This window comes from Pseudoliparis swirei, chromosome 24 (assembly GCF_029220125.1).
Source record: "Pseudoliparis swirei isolate HS2019 ecotype Mariana Trench chromosome 24, NWPU_hadal_v1, whole genome shotgun sequence".
Taxonomy (NCBI): Eukaryota; Metazoa; Chordata; class Actinopteri; order Perciformes; family Liparidae; genus Pseudoliparis; species Pseudoliparis swirei.
The window spans coordinates 15,813,077-15,838,545 of NC_079411.1; the positions used below are offsets into that span (position 1 = coordinate 15,813,077).

General features: G+C 45.2%; 1 protein-coding gene across 2 annotated transcripts in view; it reads right to left on the reverse strand.

The window, feature by feature from the left end:
* The window catches only part of klhl5 (kelch-like family member 5), a 30,487-nt gene extending 6,331 nt beyond the window's left edge, over positions 1–24,156 (reverse strand). The window contains exons 1-9 of one of the 2 annotated variants that reach the window (XM_056409785.1): positions 23,570–24,156; positions 17,958–18,146; positions 12,291–12,427; positions 10,113–10,309; positions 7,438–7,650; positions 3,659–3,845; positions 2,719–2,943; positions 2,098–2,173; positions 1,344–1,430 (exon numbers count right to left, since the gene is read on the reverse strand). In XM_056409785.1, coding sequence (XP_056265760.1) covers positions 1,344–1,430; positions 2,098–2,173; positions 2,719–2,943; positions 3,659–3,845; positions 7,438–7,650; positions 10,113–10,309; positions 12,291–12,427; positions 17,958–18,146; positions 23,570–24,144 — 1,886 coding nt within the window. In that variant the 5' untranslated portion in view covers positions 24,145–24,156. Of the gene's footprint in view, positions 1–1,343; positions 1,431–2,097; positions 2,174–2,718; positions 2,944–3,658; positions 3,846–7,437; positions 7,651–10,112; positions 10,310–12,290; positions 12,428–17,957; positions 18,147–19,602; positions 19,998–23,569 lie in introns of those variants that run through there. The other variant, XM_056409786.1, reaches the window with a different exon arrangement.
* Positions 24,157–25,469: the final 1,313 nt, after the last annotated feature.

The following is a 25,469-nucleotide window of genomic DNA, read 5'->3' on the forward strand; positions in this document are numbered from 1 at the left end:
TGGAGGTACTGAATCCTGCGAGCTTCATCAGTGCATTCACCGAACCCTTCGAAATTTCTTCAAAACATAGGTATATATTTTATTAGCGCATAAAATGGACCATGCATCAGTTGCACACAAAATCAATGTCTTCAAAGAACAAAAACAAAACAAAACATGAATTTCACAACAAAAAAAACTCAATGAATGATTTGCGATCAGGTACGCAACTTCGTACGATGCTGGTCACCGTACTTTATACATGTTGTGGAAGTCCCTCAAACGTCGGAAAATCAAACGCCCCCGTGTCTGGGTTAATAATATTTTCCGTAGTCGCGCAACTGCGTCTGAATGAAGGGCCATTCGCGCAGTGTAAACTCCCTAGCGGTGTGTGTCTGCCGAGGGGTTCGTCAGACACACACTGCGGTCAAGTGAGCCGCCGCTTTAAAAAATAATGACCGTCTATTCCTTAAGGTGCGTTCACACCGAGCGCCCCGTTCGGTGTCAACGCATTATACGTTTTAGCTTTCTCCGTGCTTTTTTTGGGCTACCCAAGCCACCGTATCGTTATGCTGCGTTCACACCGTGACCGAACCCCTGGGGTTTGATCGAACCCAGGTGGAGAACTACTGATCTAGAAAGACTTTCTCTGTAGCATCTTTATGATACATTGAATAATAAAAACAACGGTGCAATATTCATCGTAATTATAACTGCTGGCTGCTGGAGAACGCCGAGGCAAGTAAGGAGACTCAAGTCCTGAACTTCCCTACTCAAATATGTGAGAGTGTGTGCATTTGTTTGTGTGTGTGAGTGTGTGTTTGCAATTGTGACACTGTGTCACCTTATCCGTTGCCGTTTGATGCTGCAGTGCGTCGCGCGGTAAAAAGGCGCGGCGGGTACAGTAACATAACCGTACCTGTGTTGCCTTGGAACAAGCAAAGTGTGGAGCTCTCAGAAAGTTCTCAAACAACAAAGTCAGAGTTTGTTTTTTCCTCCAGAAGAAAACACTGTGGTGCTTCTCTGCAGGACCAAAAACTGATGTTGAAAAATGCTGACAAAAATCCATAAGTCACTGCTCTCCAAACCACAAGCACTGGATTCATCTTATTAATTGACTATTTCTATACCCTCACAGTGGGTGAGGATAATGAGGTGGGTGGTGCAGTATTTCTAAGTGTACAGTTACACAGTATAAATTATACTCTATTTTATGATTAAGTCTCACAGCGAGTCCAAGCAACAAGAGCAAAATGTCAAGAAAACAAATGTCCCAAACAGACAGACAACTAAAGGCATGTGCAATATAACGGTGACTGTGCTTGTATTGAATATTTTACTTGGAGGTGAGTGGGTTTACTTACTTGCCGTTGAGGACAGCTACTCCCACCGTGCTTCTGGGTGTTGCCATACTTGCGACAAAGCTCCACTGCCGGGCCTGAGGGTCCCACCTGGTGGAAATGATGATAGCAACTTCTCAGTCCTGCTCATAATAAAACAATCTCACCTCTGAAAGTTCAACACGTGATGGAATAAACAGTGCAGTTAAGAGTTCATTTTTTACATCACTGCATGTTTTTAGCAACAACATCATTTTCATATTCTGGCCCTCATCTATTGGGCAACGGAGGTACTGCCAAATAGCATGATTAAATAAACACATTTACAAATAGTTATTTCGTATCTAAATGTGCTCAAGAAAGAACATAATTAACAAACAAAACAGCAAATTAAAATAAAGCACAATTTCAGTGACCGGTTCTGTTTAATTAGCATGATGTCAGGTAGAGGGATAACGTGCCTATAGAGCCTGACAAAATATGAGCCTGAATACATTTAATTGGGATTTAAGTGACAGTAAGCAGAATACTTATTTTATATTCATCATTACAGTCGACAGAGGCAAAACCTATTTATATTGTTGTAGTCACGATTATTAACTCTTATTTGTTTAACAATCATCAGTGGGCCTTAAATGACTAAAGGCTGCGGAAAATCTACAGAAACAGCTCTCAGCTCTTTTTATGAAAAGCAATTTCAACTGTCTCGAAATTGTCACTTCATTGTGCACAGCAGATAGATAACAGAGTAAAGCGTATGTGTGAAGTGCCTCCTTACCTTTCCACTGTGCTGAGGTAGCTCCAGCCATCATGTCCTCCGACTGCGTACATTGGCCCCTCGAGGACGGCCACGCCTGCGTTAACACAACCACACGTGAGGGATTAAATCACAGCAACTCATCAAAACCACCGTCAGCGTGCTCAAGCTCATCACGCCACGCACGTGTCGGACCAAAGGTTGCAAGTTTTCATTGTGTGTGCAACCACACCCGCCGCATCAGCCGTGCAGTTAGCAGCACGTTGACACCTCCACACTCAGGGGATTTATCTGCCGAAACATCTGTGGGGGGCCAGATGTGCGTTGTGAATCTCTGAACACACGCACACATTTCCAAAAAAACAAACAAATAACGGATCAGCAGCACAGCAGGCCTCGTCGAATGATGTCATCGTAACTGTGTCACTTGCAGTGTGCCTGTCCTTCAAACAAGATATGCAGGTTCAGTCTATTCTGAATCACTTACTGTTGAGGTGCAGGCGTAGCTGAAACTGACCTTTGACCTCCCTGACATAGAAGTGAAAAAAGACATAACCCTTCCTCTTAAAATAACTGGCCCAATTGACCTTTCCAAGCTTGCGATGTACGTATATTCGATGTGTGTTGATTCTCGGGGCTCACCTAAGCCGTGCCTGTGCGTGGACATAGGAGGCATGACGCTCCAGGCCTTGCTGTGGGGGTTGTAACACTCCACGGTGTTGAGGGTCTTGAGTCCGTCTCGGCCGCCCACCACGTACAGACGGCCGTTGAGGACAGCGACACCAAACTGCAGCCTCCGTCCACTCATGGTGGCTACCTGCCTCCACGTGTCCCGACGCAGGCAGTACTGCTCGATATTGGTGGCCCCTAGAGGAACCAACAGAAGAACTAATCTGATGCACTCATTTACTTACCAAGTTACTAATCTCACTCCCTTACCGTGTACTGTGTGAGCCTTCACACCCCCACTGATCAATGAGCTCTGGTTATGGTAATCTCTGCTAAAGTCTGCCCACGTATTCTCATGATTACAAAATGACGGATGATTATTCCATCAGGCCAGAATCAAGAGAACATATCTTTGTGCTGGTTCATCTTGTCAGGGTCTGGCATTCGGGGCTGCAACAAGTCATTATTGTTTTATTAGTTATCAATGGCGAGTAAAATGACTGAGAATAATAAAAAATGTCCCAAAGCTGAATGAGACTTACTTACTTCAGAAGTATAGAAGACAAAGAAAAAATAAGCTGAAAAATTAAAAACCACATCATCCTGGCATTTTTTAAATTTTTTTTAAAGGAAATAAATTGATTGACAAATCAGTTGCTGATTAATTTGTTGTTGATTGACTAATAATTGCAGCTCTATCCGAGGCGCTGAACATCCCTGGTTATCTCATTTATGGCCTGTTCTCTACTGTGTACCATTTACCAAATGATCAGATACAGACACTTACTACAACTACAGGTGGGATCACAGACTCAGAAGGTGAAAACAATACCAGCCACAAACCGTTACCGCTGGTATTAATAGTTGTACAAATAATAATAACCTAGTGTATCTGTAGTCTGGTTGTGTGTACCTTTCGTCGCGTCCATGCCCCCTACGGCAAACATGGCCCCGACCGTGGCCTTGCGGGGCCGGGTCCGGGGACTCTGAAGCAGCGGCTGGCGCTGGGGCAAGAGGTGATACTTCATGCCCTCCATCAGCAGTCGCTGGCACTCCATACTGTCTCGCAGCAGAGGGTTGGACTCCAGGTCGGCCAAGATCTACGCAAACATAAATAAAAAGAGGAGCAGTCAACAAGCAGTCCGGAAAATATGGGTTACGTGTGTACTGCATGTGTGGGATGCAATGTTATCGCTGATTGTGGTTCGAAAGAAAGCTGTTCTCTCATTGATTGAGGGATTAGATCAGACCAGAGAACATTACACACACACACACACACACACACACACACACACACACACACACACACACACACACACACACACACACACACACACACACACACACACACACACACACACACACACACACACACACACACACACAATCATCTGACACACTGGAGGACTAATCTGTCCTCAGCATCTCATTAGCTCTCTACTCCATACCCTCTAACCTTATCTATGATGTCTCACCACACGCACACGCGCACACACACACAGCATTTCAGTCTGTCTGTTCCTTAAAATACATCCACGGAAAAATCACTGCCTGTGAGAGAAGCTGGGCGGTGTGAAGCAGGTTTTCCCTGAAGGCAAGAATTACATGATTTACATTTAGATGGGTGTGTGTGTTTGCATATTTGTGTGTGTGTGTGTGTGTGTTCAGTGATGGAGAGCAGTCGAAGTTCTAGAGAAGCCACATTGATTTATAAGAGTAATTTGAGGTTTCTTAGCGGTGTGTGTGTATACCTGCACATTATGTGTGTGTTGCTTGAAGAGAGAAGCCAGTGGGGAGGTTAAGAAATGTTGCGAGTGTGATAAAGCAGGGAGAAAAATTCCCTCTTTTTTCCCTCCGTGCTGTCCGCCATCGCAAAAAGAAAGATTCGGCCCAAATAATTCAATTCGGTAATTTACCATGAAATGCATTTTTCGGTCCAGACCTGGCGAGCGTAAAGCGAGCGTGGTAAATGGATAAGCCGCTTACACGCCAGGGTGAACCCACACTTCAATTGCACACGAACACACCGAGGGACGAATGACGGCTAACCCCATTTCGGCACTCATTTGATTGGACGTGCAATCAAGAGGGACAGAGATAGACGACCGTGTTTGTCCTCTCCTGAGCTATTTATCCATCACGCTGTGACGGATTGAATGTGGAGGGCGAGACAAGGCGGAGTCCTGCAGGAGTCCCACTTGCTTCTCTCTGTCGTCTCTTTACCTCGCGGTGGGGAGTGAGGAAGTCGTCCCTCCTTCTTCGTCTCCAGCGTGGACGTTGTCCGCCGTGACCAACACACACACAGTCCCACACAGACTCCCCTCTCATTTGCGGAGCAAGATTGGGTTTTAATGAATCAATTAGCCGAATTATAGAATGTTTATTTGCACATATTTTGATACTTTCAAGCCATTTTAGATGGATGACAATCGTCCGTTTTTACACATTCATGGTCCCCAGAGGAGACAGGTATCCACGGTAAAATGACACAGACTAACCTTGTAGATCCAAACTTTTTGCCCCATAATTGGTTCAATATTTGACATTGTCCAACACTTTGGTTTATAACCAACAATACCAGCAAAACCCACATTCCCATCAGCTTAAGCTCAGCTGTATTTCATGTTTAGTGGTACTTTGCTAGTGTTAGCATGCTAACCCACTAAACTAATATGATAAACATGACACCTGCTAAATACCAGAATCTTGTTAATGCATTAACACCGAAAGTGTTTGCTTTGGAACAAATGACCGATCAGACGGAGCTGGTGTACCAGCTGTCAGTGATCCCACGGTAATGAAACCCTGAATCATCACCAGGGCCCTTATGGTCCCGTTGGTCATAATTCATAACAAGCGGCCGATTTTCAGTCTAATAATACTATTAACGCCAATAATCAGTTATTGATGAAATAACATAAATAGACACATCATAAGCATTGAAGTGCTGCATAAACCTCCGTCCAGCACCAGAATTTGATGATGCAGGATGACAATGGACAAAACTTATCAGTCAACAAGTTCCCCGACAGTCTGAATAACTCCATCTTTACTCCTCTTGGTAGGTTTGTAAATAGGCAGCGTGAACTGTCCGGACCGAATAGAACCAAACTACAGCTGTGAGAGCAGCCTCGGTTTCATTTCAACAATTCTGTGTTTTTTTGGAAAAACAGAAAATATTTGGGTTTTGGACAGCTTGTCAGAAAGTTAAGCAAACAAGGAAATATGTGGCAGGTGTTTGTCTCTTTCTGCTATTTTTTAGACAAATCGGCACGCACACTTAGCGCCCTGCCAATCTGTTTGGTGTGCAACGTCAAATCTACAGCCCCCAGATGCACCTCTGAGATAAGACTGAGTGTGTATGCGTCTGTGATAATGAGGAAAAAAAGGATTAACGGTTTTCATTATGCTCCATTGGCGTCCCTTTGATGAGCAATCGTACGGCGGCCGAGATGCAGAGCTGACTAATTGCTCGATGAATGTCGATCGGCTCTCTGTGTGAGGTTCACACGTCACTTCATTGGCAGCGTCGCCGCTCATTAGGTTGCTGAATGTGAACACATTTATCCGTTTAGCGTGGTGGTGATATACTCCAAGGTTGAATCAGCCCTCAGCTCTCTGACCGTCTTGCTTCTGCTCTCTCTGCTCTCACGCTATTCCACCGCTTTACCGCTCCGCCATCCATCTTCTCGCCTGATTACATGTTACAGCAGCCTGGGATTCCAGCTGAGCAAAGCCCTATATCTGAGGTGTTCACACCTCATCAGATGCAAACCTGGGAGATGTACAGACGCAGGCGGAGAAGATGGAAAGAGGAGGGGGTGGGGGCCACAGGGGGAGATTTATCACCACAGTGCCTTTATAAATAGTAAGAGAAACAACTGATGAGGGAGATGAAGAGAACAGATGATCTTGCTTCAGTTAAGATATATCACATTTAATTAAGGGTAAAAACGTGTGTGTGTGTGTCTTTGTGTGTGCATTTGACGCTCTAGGCAGTAACCGAGGCTCTGCCTGGCATATCAACTTCTCAGCACCACATTACCAGTCTGGATCCTCTGCCACTGAAGGAAGAGGAGAGAGGGGGAGACACATGCACCCACTTCAACACCACAAAGGCGAGCACATGGGCGACAGGGTAATGGTTGTGATCTACAGTTAGCATAATGATTAAAGTCCCTTCAATTGCACATAGAGGATTGAGAAAGAGAGAGAAGGACCGGAGCCCGGAGGAGGTGGAGAAGGATGGGGGAGGGAGAGGGCAAGGAAAAAGAAGGGCAACACGTTATCCAACGTTATCATTCACGAGTCGTTTGCGTCTCCCTGGGGAATGTAACTCCGATACTCTCCATCCTTTTGGTCCCTTCTGACTGCTGAGGGAAATACCTGGTGCTCCATTGTGTTCGCCAGCGAGTCGCTCACTGTGTTCGCTTTTTTAAACAGTGTTACAAGAAGGCTAATAGTGAAGCAAGACAATAAAGTTGAGGGCTGGACAGCTTAACAATGAGACTCGGTGTAAAGCACCGTAAAGCTGCGGATTTCGGTGATTTTTCTCCGTAAGTTCATCATTACGAGCGACCCCTTTCAGATCGCTTTCACGTTGAGCGTCATTATGGAAATAACGATAAGTGTCGCCTTAAATAAGTCAGCCACAACGGTGCGATGTGTGATTGTGTTCGACGCAGCTCTCACCTGTGGCTGCAGCAGTGGCAGTCGGATGTTAGCCAGCAGCAAGGGCAGGTGATGCTGTCGCACGTCGGTGTCGTGGCGGACCCACGTCAGCAGAGAGGTTACCAGGGTCTCCTCGTCGGGCACATTGATGTCATCCGACGTGATCAGCCTCTCCATCTCCTCCATCGGGAGCAACAGGAACTCCTGGCCTCCCACCACCTCTAAAAAGTGTTCCTGGTGGACAGAGAGATGACATGGTCATAAGGTAGGAAGGTCACTTCAGACTGGATTAATGAAAAACAGCTTGCGGATGAAAAACGGAACGAGTGGAGGGGTAAAAAAATATATAATAATAGAAAGATATGAGTGGTGAGAGGAAAGGGATCAAGGGGTTAGAAGGAGGCATGAAGAGAGAAACAAACGGAAGGAAATGAGGGCTTGAGAAAGGTCAGAGGGAGATGGACGAAGAGATGCAGACAAGAGGGGCAACAAGAGGTTGGAATGATTCAGTTATTTATACAAGATAGCGAGCAAAACAACATTTCTTCACTACTAACTAAGGCTGAATCCTGGTTTGAGTGTGAAAACCATTCGTACCACTGTATACCTTGTTTTAGTACCAAGAATAGTGGCATTTAGGTTTATTATGTCCTTTTAAAGTAAAGAGCAGGGCTGCAACCAACCAGTTCCATTATCCACGTAAATCAATGTCCCAAAAAATTCATAAATGTCAGAGGCAACTTTACAAAAGACACTTAATCCATGCCGTCACAAAATACAATGCTTCAAGAATTAAGAACCTGGAACCAGAGAATGACTCAAATGATTACCTGATTATCAAAATAGGACGCAGCCTTATCTTCTGAGAATCAAATGATGGACACAAACTAGGATGGACTTAAACATAGAGCCCAGAATACAAATGTCTTCAGTGTGAGCCCACACTGTGCTCAGTATTTGTGCCAAGTGATGATGACAATGGTTGGTGCTGTTGTGTGCGATTGAAGATATATTTGAGGCAGGTGTTATATGTGTGTATTAGAAAAGGGGGAGAAAACATGTCAAATGTAAATATGATAAGATGCATATAAATTAGGGCTGTCAATCGATTTAAAAAAAGTAACTAATTAATCGCACATTTTGAAATTCATTAATCGCGATTAAAAGTTTTTTTCTTCTTCTTTTTAAAGACAAAACTTCACACAGAGCTGTGTTTTCAAAGAGGCTCCTACCTATAAAGTGCCAGCGAGGTATTTAATATCGTGGATGATAAATTGTTTCTTCAGTGAAACATCCAGATTAGCAACAAAAAAAAAGAAGTATATTGAGACCCCATTGGTCCTGTCATCTTTAACACTGAACAGCAGCAGAACCAGTGGCCTTGGTGACTGACTGACATTCACATATGTCACGTTAACCCTCTGGAGGCTGGGCTCATTTTCTCCATTTTACAAAAAAATTTAAATTCACCTTTTAAAGGCGTTTTCATATGACACATACCCACGTGTTCTACATCAAACATTCCAGAACAATCTCAGCTCTATTCAATGAGGCACATTTGTCCTTGTGCCGTGTTCTCTGCTCTCTGACTGACAGGCTGCGAATGAGCCTAACCTGTGAGGTGGGAGGTCCTTTGTGATTTACTGAGTGTTCATTGGTTGTTTTTTTCGCAAAATGTTGACAGACAAACGGATTGACCAATCACGGTGAAGGTTTCGTGTGACGAGTTCTTTCCGCGCCGCGTCACCCGACACGTCGCCCCTCCGTTCCTCTGTGTATCAGAGGGGGAGACGGGAGGAAGGAGGAGCAGGAGGAAACCCGACTGATTCATCCACGAGTTTAAACTGATTTCTGCTCCTTATTTTCGCGGAGAAATAATTGTTTTAAAAACGGAAACAGTGTTAAAGCGTATTGCCGCGGTTTGACACTCAGAGGAGTGTAAAAACTTCAAGGCACACCGGAAGTAAACAAAGTTGTGTTAATTGCGTTAAAATATTTTAGTGCGTTAACGCGGCCAAATTAATCGCATAGATTAACGCGTTAACGCTGACAGCCCTAATATAAATAAAACATTACAAATCTAAAGAAAAAAGATAATATTGATTTCTCTCCACGCAGTTTATTGTGCAGCTCTTACACATTGGCTGAAATAATGTTGTGAGCTACAAGTGCAAGCAGACCAGATGAAGCCACCTCGATGACATAATTACCACGGATTAAAGTTGAACAATAATCCACTTTAGAGAAAAAGGAAGAAAGAGAGGACCGATGGGCACCGACAGAGACGGACGAGCTAACACAAGAGAGAACAAGAAAAGAAAGAAAGGAGAAGTAATCAAGTCGATGGAGGAGCTATTTCACAGTCGCCATAGCAACCCTGTGCTGAAAACAGCCATTGTGCCGATAATGGTGTGTGCCGCTCATTGCGAATGACGAACCAATTTGTTACCCAGAATAGCATCAAGGTCTGACCAGGGGAAAACTGCACAGAGAGAAAGTCTGTGGATGGAAGCGGCGAAAGAAGCCCGTTTACTGTTCTCACTTCATCAACTCAGTATCAAAATCACCCGTGGTCTACATTAATCTACATCGTTTTCAGATCAATACCCTCCAGAGACAGTTGTTTCATTCACTCCCTCGCGGTGTCTCAGCAAACACTGGAGGGTATGAGAGATCAACTGGCCGTGAAAACCCACCATGGTGTACGCGTGAGCGGCCCGCTGCAGGTCATTGCAGCCCTGAGCGTCGGCGTAGGAGCGGATGCCCAGACAGTTGGAGGGGTGGAGCTGCTTCATGAGGAACGAACAGCAAGCTTGGACCACTGCCGACAGCTGCAGCAGGCAGGAGGCCGACAGCAGAGACTCAACGGTGTCCTCCCTCAGATCGAGCCGGCCTGGAGGACAAAGAAGGGAAGATGGATGAAAGACAGAGCCACTGAATATGAAGTGTCTTATTATTTAAAAGGTTTTGAGATCAATAGTGACACCGCCCATCGACTCAAGCGACTGGTTTATTTTTTTGCACAGTACTGAGACCAGAAACAGACCTATTTATTCCGCATCAGCAGGCACGTGCACAGACATTTTGGGGGGCAGGTGCTCAAACCCAAAAAAAGGGCACCCAATGCCAAAAAAAAAATTCTGACAGAGTTGAAACATTAGCATCAATACACTGATGATGCTGTCCTCGACCTGCGTTTCCTCTGGCAGCATCAGACCACTAGCTTACATTTTCTTTATGAATAAAGATGAATTATGATATAGCAACAACAGTACAAGCATTCTGATTGGCTAATGGGTCGTCATGCCAGCCATGTATTGCCCTCCTCGCTGGTCTGATACGGATCAGTATTGCCCTCTGACGTCATTTTCAAAATGAGCGATATTGATAAACATCAACAGCCAAGAGCAGTGGTCCTCAAACTAAGGCCCTCCACATTTGGCCCGGACCTCTGAACAAGAGAGGCCGTATGATTTCTTTTTCAGTCTGGCCACGCAAATCCTAGACTAGCCCCTGTTAAATAGAACGGAATATGAATTCTCTCTCTCTCTCCCTCCCTCTTCTCTCTCTCCATCTCTCTATTCTCTAAACATAACTAATGTCAGCAGGGCTCTCAAGTTTTGAAGACAGGCAAGCGTGACATTTCCATCAGCAGCACCCCCCCCCCCCCCCAGACGGAAATTTTCGGATATTAGTCAGTCGCGCGCAATTACAGGATGCTTTATTTTCATTGGTTGCTGGATTAAATCTCACCCAGATACAACAGATACGGGTTGTTTTCTGATTGGCTATTGTGTAGCCCATTTCTTTTTTTTGATTGGCTGATAAGTGGCTCCTCACAGCAGAACTCCAGGGGAGCGCTTGATTCCTCCACGGTGAGGGCAGCGCGGCCAGCTCATGTTTGCGCTGCGGCACATTAAAACATTAAATAGCCGAGAGTTTTTTTCAGCGTGAGAAATACGATGTGTGGCGGGAGTGCGTGACTTAAGACCGAAATGCGTGAGTCTCACGCTCAATGCGTGACACTTGAGAGCCCTGCGTCAGTAAACAGTAAACAGCTGGACGAGGCTTTGAAATCACGGATTACGTGAGTTTTTGTCTGTTTATTTTTTTAGTACACGTCGGACCAGTTGTGAAGTCATGTTTTCAGCAGCGCTAATGTTGTGGTTGATTTATCACAAAACAACGTCAGGGGACAAACACCGTCAGGACCTGTATGTCTGATGCTGCGGGTCAGAGGAGAAGGAGGTGCACCCGTTTGGTGGCACGAGGAGCACTGCGCGGAGGAGGAAGTGGAGGAGGGCGGGCGGGGGCTAGTGACTTTTCTTTGCTCCGTCCCGATGCGCGCAGACCTGCATCGGAACTCTGCGGCGCGAGCCGAGAGAAGAGTTGTTGACGGGGGGGGGGTGGGTGCAAGTGACTTTATTTCGTCCCGATGTGCGCGCACACGCCCGCATCCGAGCTCTGCGGCGCGCGAGACAGAGATCGGAGTCGTGTTAACGCGACACTAGAGACAGAATGACATGCTGCTGGTTCGAGACGACCAACAACAGACGGATTGGAAGCTCATTCTGCGCATGCGTTAAATGCGTTAAAAAAAATAACTAGTTAATCCTGTAATTTAATTAACTGAGTTAACGCGTTATTTTTCACAGCACTAATTAAAACACATTTGAGGGGACTTGATGACAGAGAGAGTAAATTGTATTCTTAAATCCTGATGAATGAAAAAAGTGGGCTCCAGCAAAAAGGGCACTTTACTCATCCAGGGCAAAAGGGCTGGTGCTTGAGCACCACTAGGCTCTATCTGTGCACGTGCCTGCGCATCAGCGTGGCGATTCAGTGTGTGTGTGTGTGTGTGTTTGTCTGGGTACCTGTGTATGCATACTGCACCAGGACCCACAATGCATCGGAGTCCACTCCTTCCATCTTCACCTCGTCCTGCTTGGCCTCCCTCACATCGCTGGTGAACATGGCCGCGAAGTAGTCCGACACGGACGAGAGCACCAGCCTGTGTGAGCGGACAGACAGAGAGCGGCTGTCAGTCACGGAGGACGGACAGTCGCAATGGAGGAGGAACAGGGTACTCTGACGTTGGCTGACAGGACGCGTCAGAGAGGAAATGACGGCCAACATTTTTGTCCTTTACGAGTAGATGGTAGAAAAGATGCGGCTCACATTAAAAGTCATCCGTATGGTCATCACCACTCCAACACCAGCAATTGTGGGGGGAAGGATCACGTCTCCTTTCTCTCTTTAATCCCTGATTCTGAGCGTTTACAATCGGAACAGCTTTAAACTACTTTTGACTATTGTTGGTCGTTCGTTAGGTAGTTCTCTTCTTGCTGACGGCAGCATATTAAAATTGTGACTTTGATTATGATACCCTTCCTAAATATCTCGATACCTAAACCTGAAACATTCTGAAAAGTTAGAATAGAGGATAGAATTTAACACTCTTTTTATTACCAATTAAAAATGTTAAAATATATGCATAGAAAATGTCCAGTTTGCAGTGATCTGATGTGATACACTTGGGTTTGTGTGATTTCTTTGATAGATGACAACCAGATATAACATTAAACAGCGATCGATAGGGATTCTTATTTTCTATTCAAACAATAATCTAACACACTCTTTGGTGGATTATGTTTGCCAAATTACAGGAAATGCTTTGACAGATTCGGAACCTATCGGAGAGCATTTGCTCCGTAATTAGAGCTGCGTTGATATTTCCCTTGTTTTCAGAGACCAGCTCAGAGCAGGACTGTGTAGCCTGGCGAGTGGTTCAAGGCCCGCTTCAAGAATGGGGCATTGTACAGTTTTTAACTAATACCTTTTCAAGCATTGCGGAGCAACGCTGTTAATGACCCGTAGGTCTCAGAATCCAAAGAGGTTTACACATCGCCACTTTCATAGAATCAACTGAAATCGAATCTTGGGACGCAAAAAGATTCCCAGCGTTCGCAGACCTGCTGGAGAGCAGAACCTGAATCGACAACCACGTGTGTGTTCCTAGTTTATGGAAAGTGTACATCAGGATGAATGAAGGTCACAACAGATGCCAACAATCACCCGCAACAGTAGAACGTTGCGTCACGTAGGTCTGTGCTGTTTTTAGAGCATGAAAACTGAGGGCTTCACATCATCCTCTGATGAGAAACACCGACATTTGATCCGAAGAAGAGACTTACATGTTTTAATTTTGTATTATCTGAAGGCTATTCTCTATTGCTTGACAGACAAAGCATTTATTGAAGATGAAGATACCGATCCCCTCTCGATGGCAATATCATCATAAAGTATACTCCTTCCCTGTCGAGATGTGATAAGAGATAGAAGAAAAAACTTCGAACAACAAACTACGGCATTTCCAGATGTTTGAACAAAGTGAGCACATTGAAGATGGAGAGCTCAGATGTTCTTTAAATTCTCTTTATCATTTAAATTATTTGCGTACAATAATAACACTAAAAAGGGACACAACGCCTCGGCGTGCCCTATGAAACACGCAGTCCTTGCAGTTGGAGAAAAGAGTACCCTCATTGAATTTGTCAATCACTGCAGATGAGCTCATGGTCAGCAGAGATAGAGAGAGAGCCAGAGAGAGAGAAAGGAAAATAAAAGAATATGCTTATCGGAAGGTCAATGTGAAATTTAGCGGCCGGAGAGTCTGAGAGAGAAGATATATGGCATAATGGAGAGCAAGGCGGAGGAAGGACAGAAAGGAATCATCTTAAAGGTAATTCTTGAAGGGACAGTTAATTAATTCCTCGCCACAGAAATCCACTACCCACGTCACTGTTTAGCGAAGCGCGCACACGCACACTCAAACATCACGGTATAAAAAAACAAACATGTTATCTCGTATTTAATGTGCAGTCTTTTTTTCATCATTTGCTCTTGGAGATGTCTTTGCAAATGAAGTGGTGACTAATGGAGTCTGATGTCTTTTGATGTCCTGATCTGAATACGGCTGATGAGGATAATAATAATCCATTTGACACCATGTGAAAATGGTTTCTGACAATTTTCAGTTTCCATTGTTTCGTGTGTTTTTTGACTTTGTCATCAACAGTATTTCGTGTTATGCACATGTGCATAATCTTATTACAACGCGTGACACAGGGACAATGACCTGAAACCAAGAAGAGTGTGTGTGTGTGTGTTTATTTTACTGACAAATATGTCAAAATACACCACAGTCAGCAGGAAGTTGCTCTGCCAGTATTCAAGTCGGGTATCCCTTTCTTATCTTTCTCTGACACACACAGAGAGAGAGAGAGAGAGAGAAAGACACCCACATTAAAAATTGTGAAAATACTGAATTTCAGTGAGTGACGTAAGCTATATACAGTTGGGGGTTATGTACACACAAATGCACCTTGCCGGAGACAGAAACATGGCAGGCGGTGTTTCGCTCCCTAATGGAAAGAGCAAAAGAGACGACTGAATGACAGCAGGAAACAGACGAGTCGGAGGCAGGAAAGTGGAGGCCGAGCTGGAAACTGAACGCTGTGTCTGTTTGTGTTGAGTGCGCTTGGTGAGGAGACATAAAGGTGGAAAAAACACAGAGAGGGCGAAAACAACAGGAGGGCTGGTAGGAGAGACCTACCCAACGAGCATGAGCATTCTCCACACATAAACATACAGATACATAAGCGGTACTTGTTTAGCCACGCCGATGGCGTTGCTGGCTTTAGGGGTGGCAATATGTACATTTGCCAAAGTGAAATCTCTCAATAAGTACTGCCATGAAATGTTGTTCCCCAATGACCTTAGTGATCCCCTGATTTTTGCCCCGACACCACCAGCAGGGCAAAGTTTCCACTTAGCCCCTCAGGGTGAATTATATACAAAGGGAATAACAAGTGTGTTACTATTTAGCTGCTTCGCTACATTTTTCATTCGTCCAACGTTTTGCCACGGTTTCTTCCGTTTCTCCTTGTCATAGGTTTTATGGGGGAGTTGTTCCCTTTATAGATGTCTAAGGACAGAGGCATTCATAAACTGAAGAGATTGTAATGCTCCCAGAGGCAAACATGTGATTTGTGTTATTACGCTGTGTACAAGTGACTCGGCTTTGCTTTATAACCAAATAACTATGAATACAGCAATACAGTTGCTGAACAGCAAATGTGAGCATGCTAATCGTTGATGGGGAAAACAGTAAACAATATACTTGCTCAACATGAACATGGTAAACGGACCTGTACTTGTACAGCGCCTTTCTAGTCTTCCAACCACTTTCAAGCACTTTAACACGACATGACATCATTCACCTTCACATTCACCTCTACACACACATGCATACACCGAAGGAACAGCTACGGGAGCAATTTTGGGGTTCGGTGTATTGCCCAAGGACTCATTGAGATGGACTAGCGGAGGCAGGAATCTAACCGCCAATCCTGATTGAAGGACGACCCTGCCCCTAATGTTGGCATTGTTACCGTGAGTGTGTTAGCTTTCAGCTAGAATGCCTAAGTAGAACCTCACGGAGGTACATATCTCTGTAAGGTATATTACTTCAAATCAGTTTGAGGTAGTGCTCACTCGGGAGGTTGGAGGGAAGGGGGAGAAGGGGTACAAAAATAGATTTTGCAAGATCATGTATTTTTATAGGCCACTGCCCCCCCGAGAGAAACAGTATGATTGGGCTTTAGTTTTAAGGAGCGCATAAAGAGCTTTAGCTTTGCTCACACTGCTCCACAGAAACCCTGAGCAGCTCCACCCAGTACAAGTGGCCTATTCGGCACACACAGCGCTCTGGTTTGTGTGCACTTGTAAAACAGAGAGTGAGATGGTGTATGTTTTGTTCCCGGGAAAGTTTGTTTCTTTATCCTACACATGCAATAAATCAATTTCCAACAAAACACCCACTTCCAAATATCTCACGCCCACCCCCACCCACACACCCCTACCCCCACCCCCACACACACACACACACTTTTGGGTTCTCATACAGTGGAGTCTTTTGTTTGTCACCATATGTGCCTGGAGGACTAAATCAAGTGAGGCCAAGGAGGAAGGCAGCGAGAGAAAAGGAGGCTTTCTGCTGGTGGAGGACGCTCTCCTGTGTCTTCCATGTGCAGATGGGCCCTGCTGCTGCACCCGTGGCCCCATGCCCAGATAGGCAGTGGCGACAGAGCAGCGTAGAGCGGGGAGGAGCAGGAGGAGGAGGAGGGGGAGGAGGAGGAGGAGGAGGAGGAGGGGGGTTGTGTGCGGTGGTTATGTGGTGACAGGGACGAGTACGTGTGCTTGACGCATGATTCATAAGCTCAATTGACTATGTGTAATGCAGAGAGACTACAAAAATAAAAAGGGACTTTCAAGAGTGTGACTGTCATCATGTGTGTGTGTGTAGGTGTGTGTGTGCATAATATGTTGTGATGAACATGCTAAATAAAGTTGAATTACTTTCATTATCGATTAATTGCTTTTTGGATTCAATGTTTTGTCTATGAAATGTCGTCACATTTCTTTTCGTTGCTCTGTTTGACGACCAACAGACCAAAACACAAAGTCGAACAACTGCTGTTTTGTTTGGTATTGTTTGCTGATGACGTGACGATTGATTATCACCATAGTTGCAGATTAATTGAATGTTGATCAGCTAATCCATTCATTCTTACAGCTCCGGATGGATTTATGCTTCATATAATTGGTAAATGGACACCCATTCACACACCGATGGCTGAGCCTTTGTACGCTGAAGAGATTTTAAAGCCCTCGGAGGCTAATTTAGAATTTGTAGTACCAGGCTATATAATTGCAATGGACTTGACTTTGGTTTATGACCAACAACCTGCAAATCTAATGAAATTCCCGCCTACCTCAGCGGCACTTTATGTTCATTGCTAAACATTTAATTTGGGGTGAAGTGTGGACGTGGACTGGTTGAGCCAGGGATTGAATCACTCGATCTTCTGTCTGAAGGATGATTCGATCTCCCCTCTTCCAACACTCATGTGTGCGTTTGTTTACACTTGTGGCCCAAAATAAACATAATTATCCCAAAACTAATTACATTTCTGCTTTCATTTCCCCGAATGATGCAAAAACAGTTTGCGGTCAGCAAATCTTTCACTCTGCTTCACAGAGTTTGCTCTACACTGGTGAGGAATGCTTATCATGTGCAGTGCTAAAATTACACTTAAATATTTTGGAAATTCAATGTAAATTTTTGACAAATCCTGTATTTAGTCATGAGAAAAAAATTGGCAAACAGTAACTCCTTGAAGCTTTTTCAAATGTGAAAAGGGTTTTCTGTTTTGCATTGTAAATTGAAAACATATAGGTTTTCAATTCTTCTCAGACAAAACATGCCATTAAAAAAAGACATCAACTTTGCTTTAAGAATTTAGGAATAAGAGGTTTTTTTATTATTTTCATCTCAAAGAATGAATTCATACGAAACATAACTAAGAGATTAATGGATGACGTTTAGCCATGCAGCCCTGGTGGCACGCATGGATTATCTGTAATCAACTTTGCCGCTAATGCTTTGCGTGACATCGTCGCGATGTGTTCGCTCCTACCTGTGTGCAGGTATCCGCCTGTCTCCCACCACCAGCACGACATCGCACAGCTGCCGGGACCTCAGGTAGCCCTCCATCTTGCGGAAGGTGACGTCGGCGTGGGACAAGGCGGTGAACGTGCACTCCTCTGGACACGCATACGGCTCCATGGACACGCAAGAGGACAGCGTGGCGCTGCTGTTGGACGTCCTAGCGTGAAGACACAAAGAGAGGGAGACAGAAGTTTTGAGCTCGTGGCGTTGGGGACGATTCGGTTTTGTTCAAGACAAACGAGACAGATCCGACACCGGCTGCTGTATGGAGGACTTCAAATGACTTAAGTATAAATAAATAAATAAATAAATACATTAATAAATGCTTAAATAAATGTATAAATAAATGCTTAAATAAATGTATAAATGCTTAAATAAATACATTTATAAATGCTTAAATAAATGTATAAATAAATAAATAAATACAGGAATGAATAAATATGTTATAAATCAACAGGACATCATAAAATAAATATATTTCTACATTTATGTATTTCTCTATTTATGTGTCCACACGTATTTCTTCATTTATTTATGTGTGACATTTACGTGTCCGTATATTCAAATGAGCTGGGGCGGTCCGAACCTCTAAGCATGATTGGTCACAGGAGTTTGATGCACCTGGTGTGTTATGCTCTACTACTTCTGCCTGGCACATGATGCTGAAGTTGGCTCGCTCAGCTCACCGTGAGCAGAAGTTAGCCTAGACAGCTTTTTGACTTCAGCCGGTTATCATTTCCAAGTACACTGAGTACAGACTCGTGTTCCTTTGGAGTCTGGTCTTGTGAGTCTGGTCTTGGGAGTCTGGTCTTTGGAGACTGGTCTTGGGAGTCTGGTCTTGGGAGTCCGGACTCTCGAGGACGCAGGACGGTCTTTCTGGTCTTGTGACGTCACCACATCAACTGTTCTTGCTCATGAATTTACTCCAATTATTCACTGTAAAATAATTTACAGTGGAGTAGAATGTGTTGCGGTGTTCACTGTTGTTTGGCGTAGGCTACGAATAAACGGTAATAACTATACGTCTCGTAGCTTTCCTGACCCAGGGTCGCTACAATATGAAGTTATGAATCTTAACCCTCAGTCAAATTGACGTAACGTTATCTTTTAATAAATAATAAACTCGTTGTGCTCTTTAGATCCTCCAAAACCTAATTATATCTCATGTTTAGCCGCTACGGAGACGTCAGAGCCAGCGGAGCATTTAAAAAAGTCCTGCCGAGATCAGGCTGCTCTCGGCGGCCACACAGCGCGCTGAGCGCCCGGAGCTCAGAGGTCCCGCGAGCAGGACCTCAAATCTCCGTCGCATATCCTTATTAGGCTGAATCTCGATAAACCGACCACAGATTTGATGCTTAAACTACTAACTTCTCGGCTGAAAATATCCTTAAATTACATTCTGTGACTCAACAACAGTCGTAGATTTAGAATGTACAGACAAGAATGCATTATAAGCACTGTTCGTCTAGTCCAGGGGTTCCCAAACTTTTTAGGCCACGCACCCCCTTCTACATCCCGACCGGGTTCACGCACCCCCAATCCCCCACACTTTTTCTTTTTTTTGCTCCGAGAAGAGTTGTTGACGGGGGGGGTGCTAGTGAGCGTGTGCTCACCTGTGTGCGCGGATGTGTCAGCGCGTAACACGGCAGAGCGATGCGCGTTATGGGAGCGGCGGCGCTGGGCTTAGCCCAGAAGAGTGAAGCAGCGAAATTTGTAGACATAGAAACACTCTCAGACAGCAGCTTGCTGTTACGTGCGCCTGCTGCCAGCCTGACTCCGCTGTTTTGGGTGAATGACGTCACGTGCGACCTGGAGGTGTTAACCACTTGTGTGCCAAATCTTTTTTTTATTTTTTATTAACATTCGGGGCTAATTAAAAAACATCCGGGGCTTTAGCCCCGGATGTTTTTTAGCCTAGGGACGCCACTGAGTCTCACGCTCAATGCGTGACACTTGAGAGCCCTGAGAATGTTTAATATTAATTATTACACTATTAGACCGCCATTACATTTTTCCTCTCGCGCACCCCCTAGAGACAGCGCACCACACTTTGGGAATCCCTGGTCTAGTCCAAGTGCTAGGGATCGATTGCTTCTGTCTTGCTCCCTGACTTGACCAATCCTGTTTAACAATGAGGTTTGGACCGCCCCAGCTCATTTGAATGTACGGACACAAATGTCACACATAAATAGAGATATAAATAAATGAAGAAATACAGAAATACATTTATTTAATGATGTCCTGTTGAGTTATAACTTATATTTATTAATTTATGTATTTATACATTTATTCTTGTATTTATTTATTTATGCATTTATTTATTCCTGTGTTTATTTATACATTTATCCATTTATTCTTGTATTTATTCATGCATTTATTTATTTATACTTAAGTCACTCTAAGTCCTCCATACTGCTGCGTGTCACCCGCGTGCCGTCTTTATTCTTTGCGCCATTTCCACGCGCGCATTCGCTCTCCCCTTCACTTCTCAACGGGGTTACTGTGTGTCGCCAGTAGCAGCCTAAAAGCGTTGTAATGGCCCAATTCCTGGGAGTAAATGGGCAGATAAATGTAACCCACTTAAAAGTGAAGCTGCCAATTAAATAGCTGTGGGAGCCGAGCCCATGGATGCGCGGTGATTTAATCTGCTCACCAACAACAGGGAGAAGTGCTTTTGGGCCGGGATGGCCTCAACATTCGTATTTCACTGGTGGAAGTGTCGTAGCCCACGCGATGTCTTGTTCTTCCCGTGTGAGCCGGACAAGCTCCGAAAGTACTGCCGCCCGGTGAATTATCAGCCATCGCGGCCATGGCTCCCAAACGAGAGTCAGGGCCCCACATTTTTTAATGTAGCAGCAGAAGTGTCAGGACTGGCCCTCCAGTGCAGAGATAAATGAAGTGATGCTCCAAGGATGACATCACTTCAACTCTGCAGGTAAAGAGAAATCACACTCTTTTAGGGTTGTCGGTGTGTATGTGCGCGCGTGTGTGTGCAACTGTGTGTGTGTGTGTGTGTGTGTGGGGGGGGGGGGGGTCTGTTGCAAATCAAACCCTCAATTACAATTTCTCTCATGAATATTCTGTCAGCAATAAACAGACATCCAGTTGTAGGAACGCCGTGGGAAATGAGGCTTTTCTACATGATTTTAGATAAATACTAAATGTTCTTGAACAGGATTAGAATGCAGAGATCGCTTTTGCATATCGAGTGTCCTCTTTTCGTTTAGTTTTGTGTTTATCTTCGCTGTACAGAAAAGGTTTTCCGGTTCGTCCTCCTCATCTAATTTGGCCTTTAGAAATTAAATGTAACCTGAATTTGAAAATAATCTCAAACACCGTGAAGTAAAGTTCTAAGAAAAACGCTGGTGTTTGTGGCCTTCAGTGTGTGTGCTCATGTGTGTGTGTGCGCGCTGCTGCTGAGCTATATAACAGGAGTCATCTTACCTCTGCCTGTCCTCTACTCTCGTCGTCACTCTTGCATCTAATCTAATCCATCAGTCAATTCATTCCACCTCATGCCATCGTCCCATCATCCATTTTTGCCTCTGTTTCCCATACCAATCTAACTCTCCAATGAGGCGTTTTGGCCAGCTTTCCTATCCTCTAGTGTGTCTGTGTGTGTGTGTGTGTGTGTGTGTGTGTGTGTGTGTGTGTGTGTGTGTGTGTGTAAACGAATGGCGTGGCTAAATACTGCCAGAGAAGATGACTTTGAAGTGGGGAACGTTGCCTTCCAGTCCCCTTAATTGAGCCTGGCAGGCATCTCAACATTGACAGAGAGAGAAACGGGTGGAAGGAGAGAGAGAGAGAGCGGGGGTGGAGACAGAGAGTGTGTCATGGGCCGAATCAACACAGCCAGATTTTTTGAAACCTCTGCACCTCTCCCTCTCTCTCTCTCTCCTTCTCCCTCTCTTTCTCTTGTGATTAAGTATCCAGCCTGATTAGGCTAATGAAAATGAATCTTGGTTCTGTGGGCTGATATACGACTCGTATCCTACCGCCACCACAGTGCCTGCCTGGTCACATGTAAACTCCCCCTCTCATGATACACACATGCAAACGCTTTTGTTTTCTGCAACACATTAGAAAAGGGGGAGGAAAAAAAGAAAAAAGTAAGAACAAATGAATGGACAAGGGTGGGCAGAGATGAACACGGGACGGAGGCAGAGAAGGGAGGCACACCAGGATTAAAAGACGGGGGGAGAAAGTAAAAAGGGAAAGGAGGGGGATCAGTGGAGCCGAGCCTTTCAGCCACTCTGGGATTCAGCACGCGTCCCTTCCCATGATCCCACTTGGGATTCAGCCACTTGTGTTCTTGGAGCATCATACTGTACACGGGCACTCAGAGGGAGGGGACGGATACATACATACATACAGACATAAAGACAGACAGACACATACACTATACATACTGTAGAATGCTGCAGAAACCAATCTCTGTGACCCTAACATGTGCAGGGACATGACTTACATCTGTGGACATGCACAATGGGTAGTCCAGTTTGGCGCAGGTCCACATCATAATGTTGTTCTTGCCCTATGATATTGAATCTGGTGTGTGTGTGTGTGTGTGTGTTGTGTACTATTAAGCAGAAGTAATTTTCTGTGGGAGCACTGCCGGACTCCCATCATCACTGAAGATGTGACATCGAGCCTGGCATAACAATAGATTTTTTAAGACCATATTTCTGAGTGTGAGTCCGACTGTGGTAATGATCGAAATGTTCTGATGTGGGTCTTGGGAACACAGAATAATGGCTTTCAGGTGCATCATTACGCCAGTGTAGTAACACATGACACACACATCGCACACACGCACACACATACACACACTGTGTATGTATCCATTTATTTCCCCGCTGGTTCACAATGTTAATAAAAAAACATCATAATCTGTAAAAGACGTCCAACTGCTATGTTTCGCTGCATCACATCAATACATTAATTAAATCGCAACAGCTGGATAGGAGCCACATCGCCGAGACAAAACAATACAAACGTCAAGTGCAGTGTATGTAGCATATATGCGGAGCTCAGTCCTGGAGTCACATTGGTCATTTTAATCGGACTAGCCCATGTGTGTTCTCAAGGGGGTGCGTTTGCGTCCTCGAACAAAAGTCTGGTCAATGGAGCCTCATGAGGAGGTTGAGGGGAGACATCAGTGGACCACATGCCGTCCCAGATGTATCAAGCCCTCATCTTCTTCCTCCAGCTTTCTGTCTATCTGTATGCAGCCTGAACGGGTGACCCTGCACCGCTGCTGTCTCACGGGTCTCTTGCTTGGCGAATCCACTTCATTTACCAATTCAGCGGGGGCGTATTCGCCTGCCAGTGATGGTGATTAAGTGGAAACGTAATGCCTTATCAACACGAAGACGGCAGTTAAATGCGATATATTATAACATTTGCTTTTCTGTAAACGCCAAAACTCAGCCGGGTGAATGCTCAACACCTCCATAACTTGTAAGTCGTATGTGTGTTCTGGGCATCTCACTGACTTTATTCAGTCCAAATGTTGCCCGAAACTTTTGTTTTAGCGACAAGGTCCCAAACAGACATGCCACCACCACCTCCTCCTCCTACCTGCACGAGCTGGAGTCGGTTTCCTGGTGGTGGTCCTCAGTGCCCGACGCGGCTGGTGCTGCCGCCGTCGCCCCCTCCTCGACCCCGACGGGAGCGGTTGACTCGGATACCTGCTGAGGCACCGGAGCCTCGCCGGGGGGCTCCATGTTCGCTGCGGTTCGGGAACGACGCTGAGGCGGCGGGGAGACCCACGACAGCGCCGCGGCGGCGGGACTCCTGCACTCTGGCTGACTGAAAGAGCGCGTGCAGGAGCTCCCCGTCGCTCCGACAGCTCCTCCCGGTCCGCCCCGACTCCCCGTCGGATTAGCAAACTTTCTGTTGCTGCCGTCACACAGGTTAGACCCGGCGCTGCCGCTGGCCACCAGCCCGCTGTGACCCCCTGCGCCGGGGTTTGCGTTGGCTGAAGCTCCGTCTCCGGAGCTGCCGCCTGCTCTTCGCCCGGCGAAGTAGTCTCCAAGCGGCGGGGAGTGAGGCGGAGGGACCGCGGGGTGACCGAACCACCTCCATCGGATCCTGAGGATCTGCTTCACATCGAACTCCTTCCGCGAGGAAGAGCCCGAACCGCTACTCGACATTCCAGGGCTCGGCATGATGAAATGGCGGGGGGAGCCCGTGCCGCTTTCCCGTTATAACTGTACGCTACTGCACGCGCGCCTCTCTTGGCAACCGCACGCCCGTTAACCGCGACTGGATGTTTTGAGCGGAATATAGCGGAGTATATACAGAGAGAGAGGGAGGGAGGGAGGTTTGCACAGAGTTTTAACATCAGTGCCAAAGCTCAAACCAGATGCACAAACTAAACCGCAAACATTTGCCACAAGGACACATTAATGTCACATGTCTGCTACAGACCACAGGCATTTTGTAGCAGAGAGGAATGATCATTATTGTTATTATCATCATTATTATTCACAGGCCGGACAATCAATCAATAACGGCCTATAGATGGAACCATGTCTGTTTGCCAACAACTGACTTCAAATTGCTGGTTTTGTCGATGAACAGTCCGACAGCGACGCACATCTCAGAATTGAGAATTTAACCAGTGAATGTTGGCATTTTCTTTTTTTGCTTGAAATATTAAAAACAAGTTGATCGGTTCATACAAAAATGAATTTCAAACATTCTCTGGATCCAGCTTCTCCAGTGTGAAGTGTTTGCCGCTTTCCTCTGTTCACCTTTGTAAATTGAGTGTCCTTGTGTTTTGGAATTTGAACATTAAGTTTATTTTTTGCAATTCAGTTTATTTTGTACAGCCCATTCTCACTAATTACAAATTTGCTTCAGAGGGCTTTACAATCTGTACACATGGACATCGCCGTCCCAGAACCTCACATCGGATCAGGAAAACATTTTCTTAAAAGACGAGAGTATAGTAACTGATTTATCAAATATCAGATTAATCAATGTAATTGCCAGTTGGGTTATGTCCCCAAGACATTGTAAAGCATTACATTTCAGGGTTACTTCTTGGTTTTTGGTTAAGGCTTGTATTGGGATCGGGATTAGGTTCATGAGTTTTTGTCGAGGTTAGGATACAGTCTATAGGTAATAAATAATCCAATTCTTGGTGACTGTGTGTGTCGGCCAATGCATATGGGTCAGAAGGAGTGTGTGTGCACGTTCTGGAGGCAGTAGAACTCCTTGCATGCATGTTCATCCAAAACTCCGAAATTGAATAAGGCGGTGCTCATCCTCTCTATCATCTTCATTCCCACCCCGTCTGGATGTCTTCGCTCACGTTCCGCGCGGGTCTCGTTTCTGTCTTGTTGCCCATGACGATCACTAACTTTGTTTAGAAACCGTGCAGCAATAAGCAATGAGCAATGATATTGAAGAGAGAAAAAACGCCGGCATGGTTTCGTATCACCAAAGTGGGGGAGTTGAGTGTCTTTGAAAA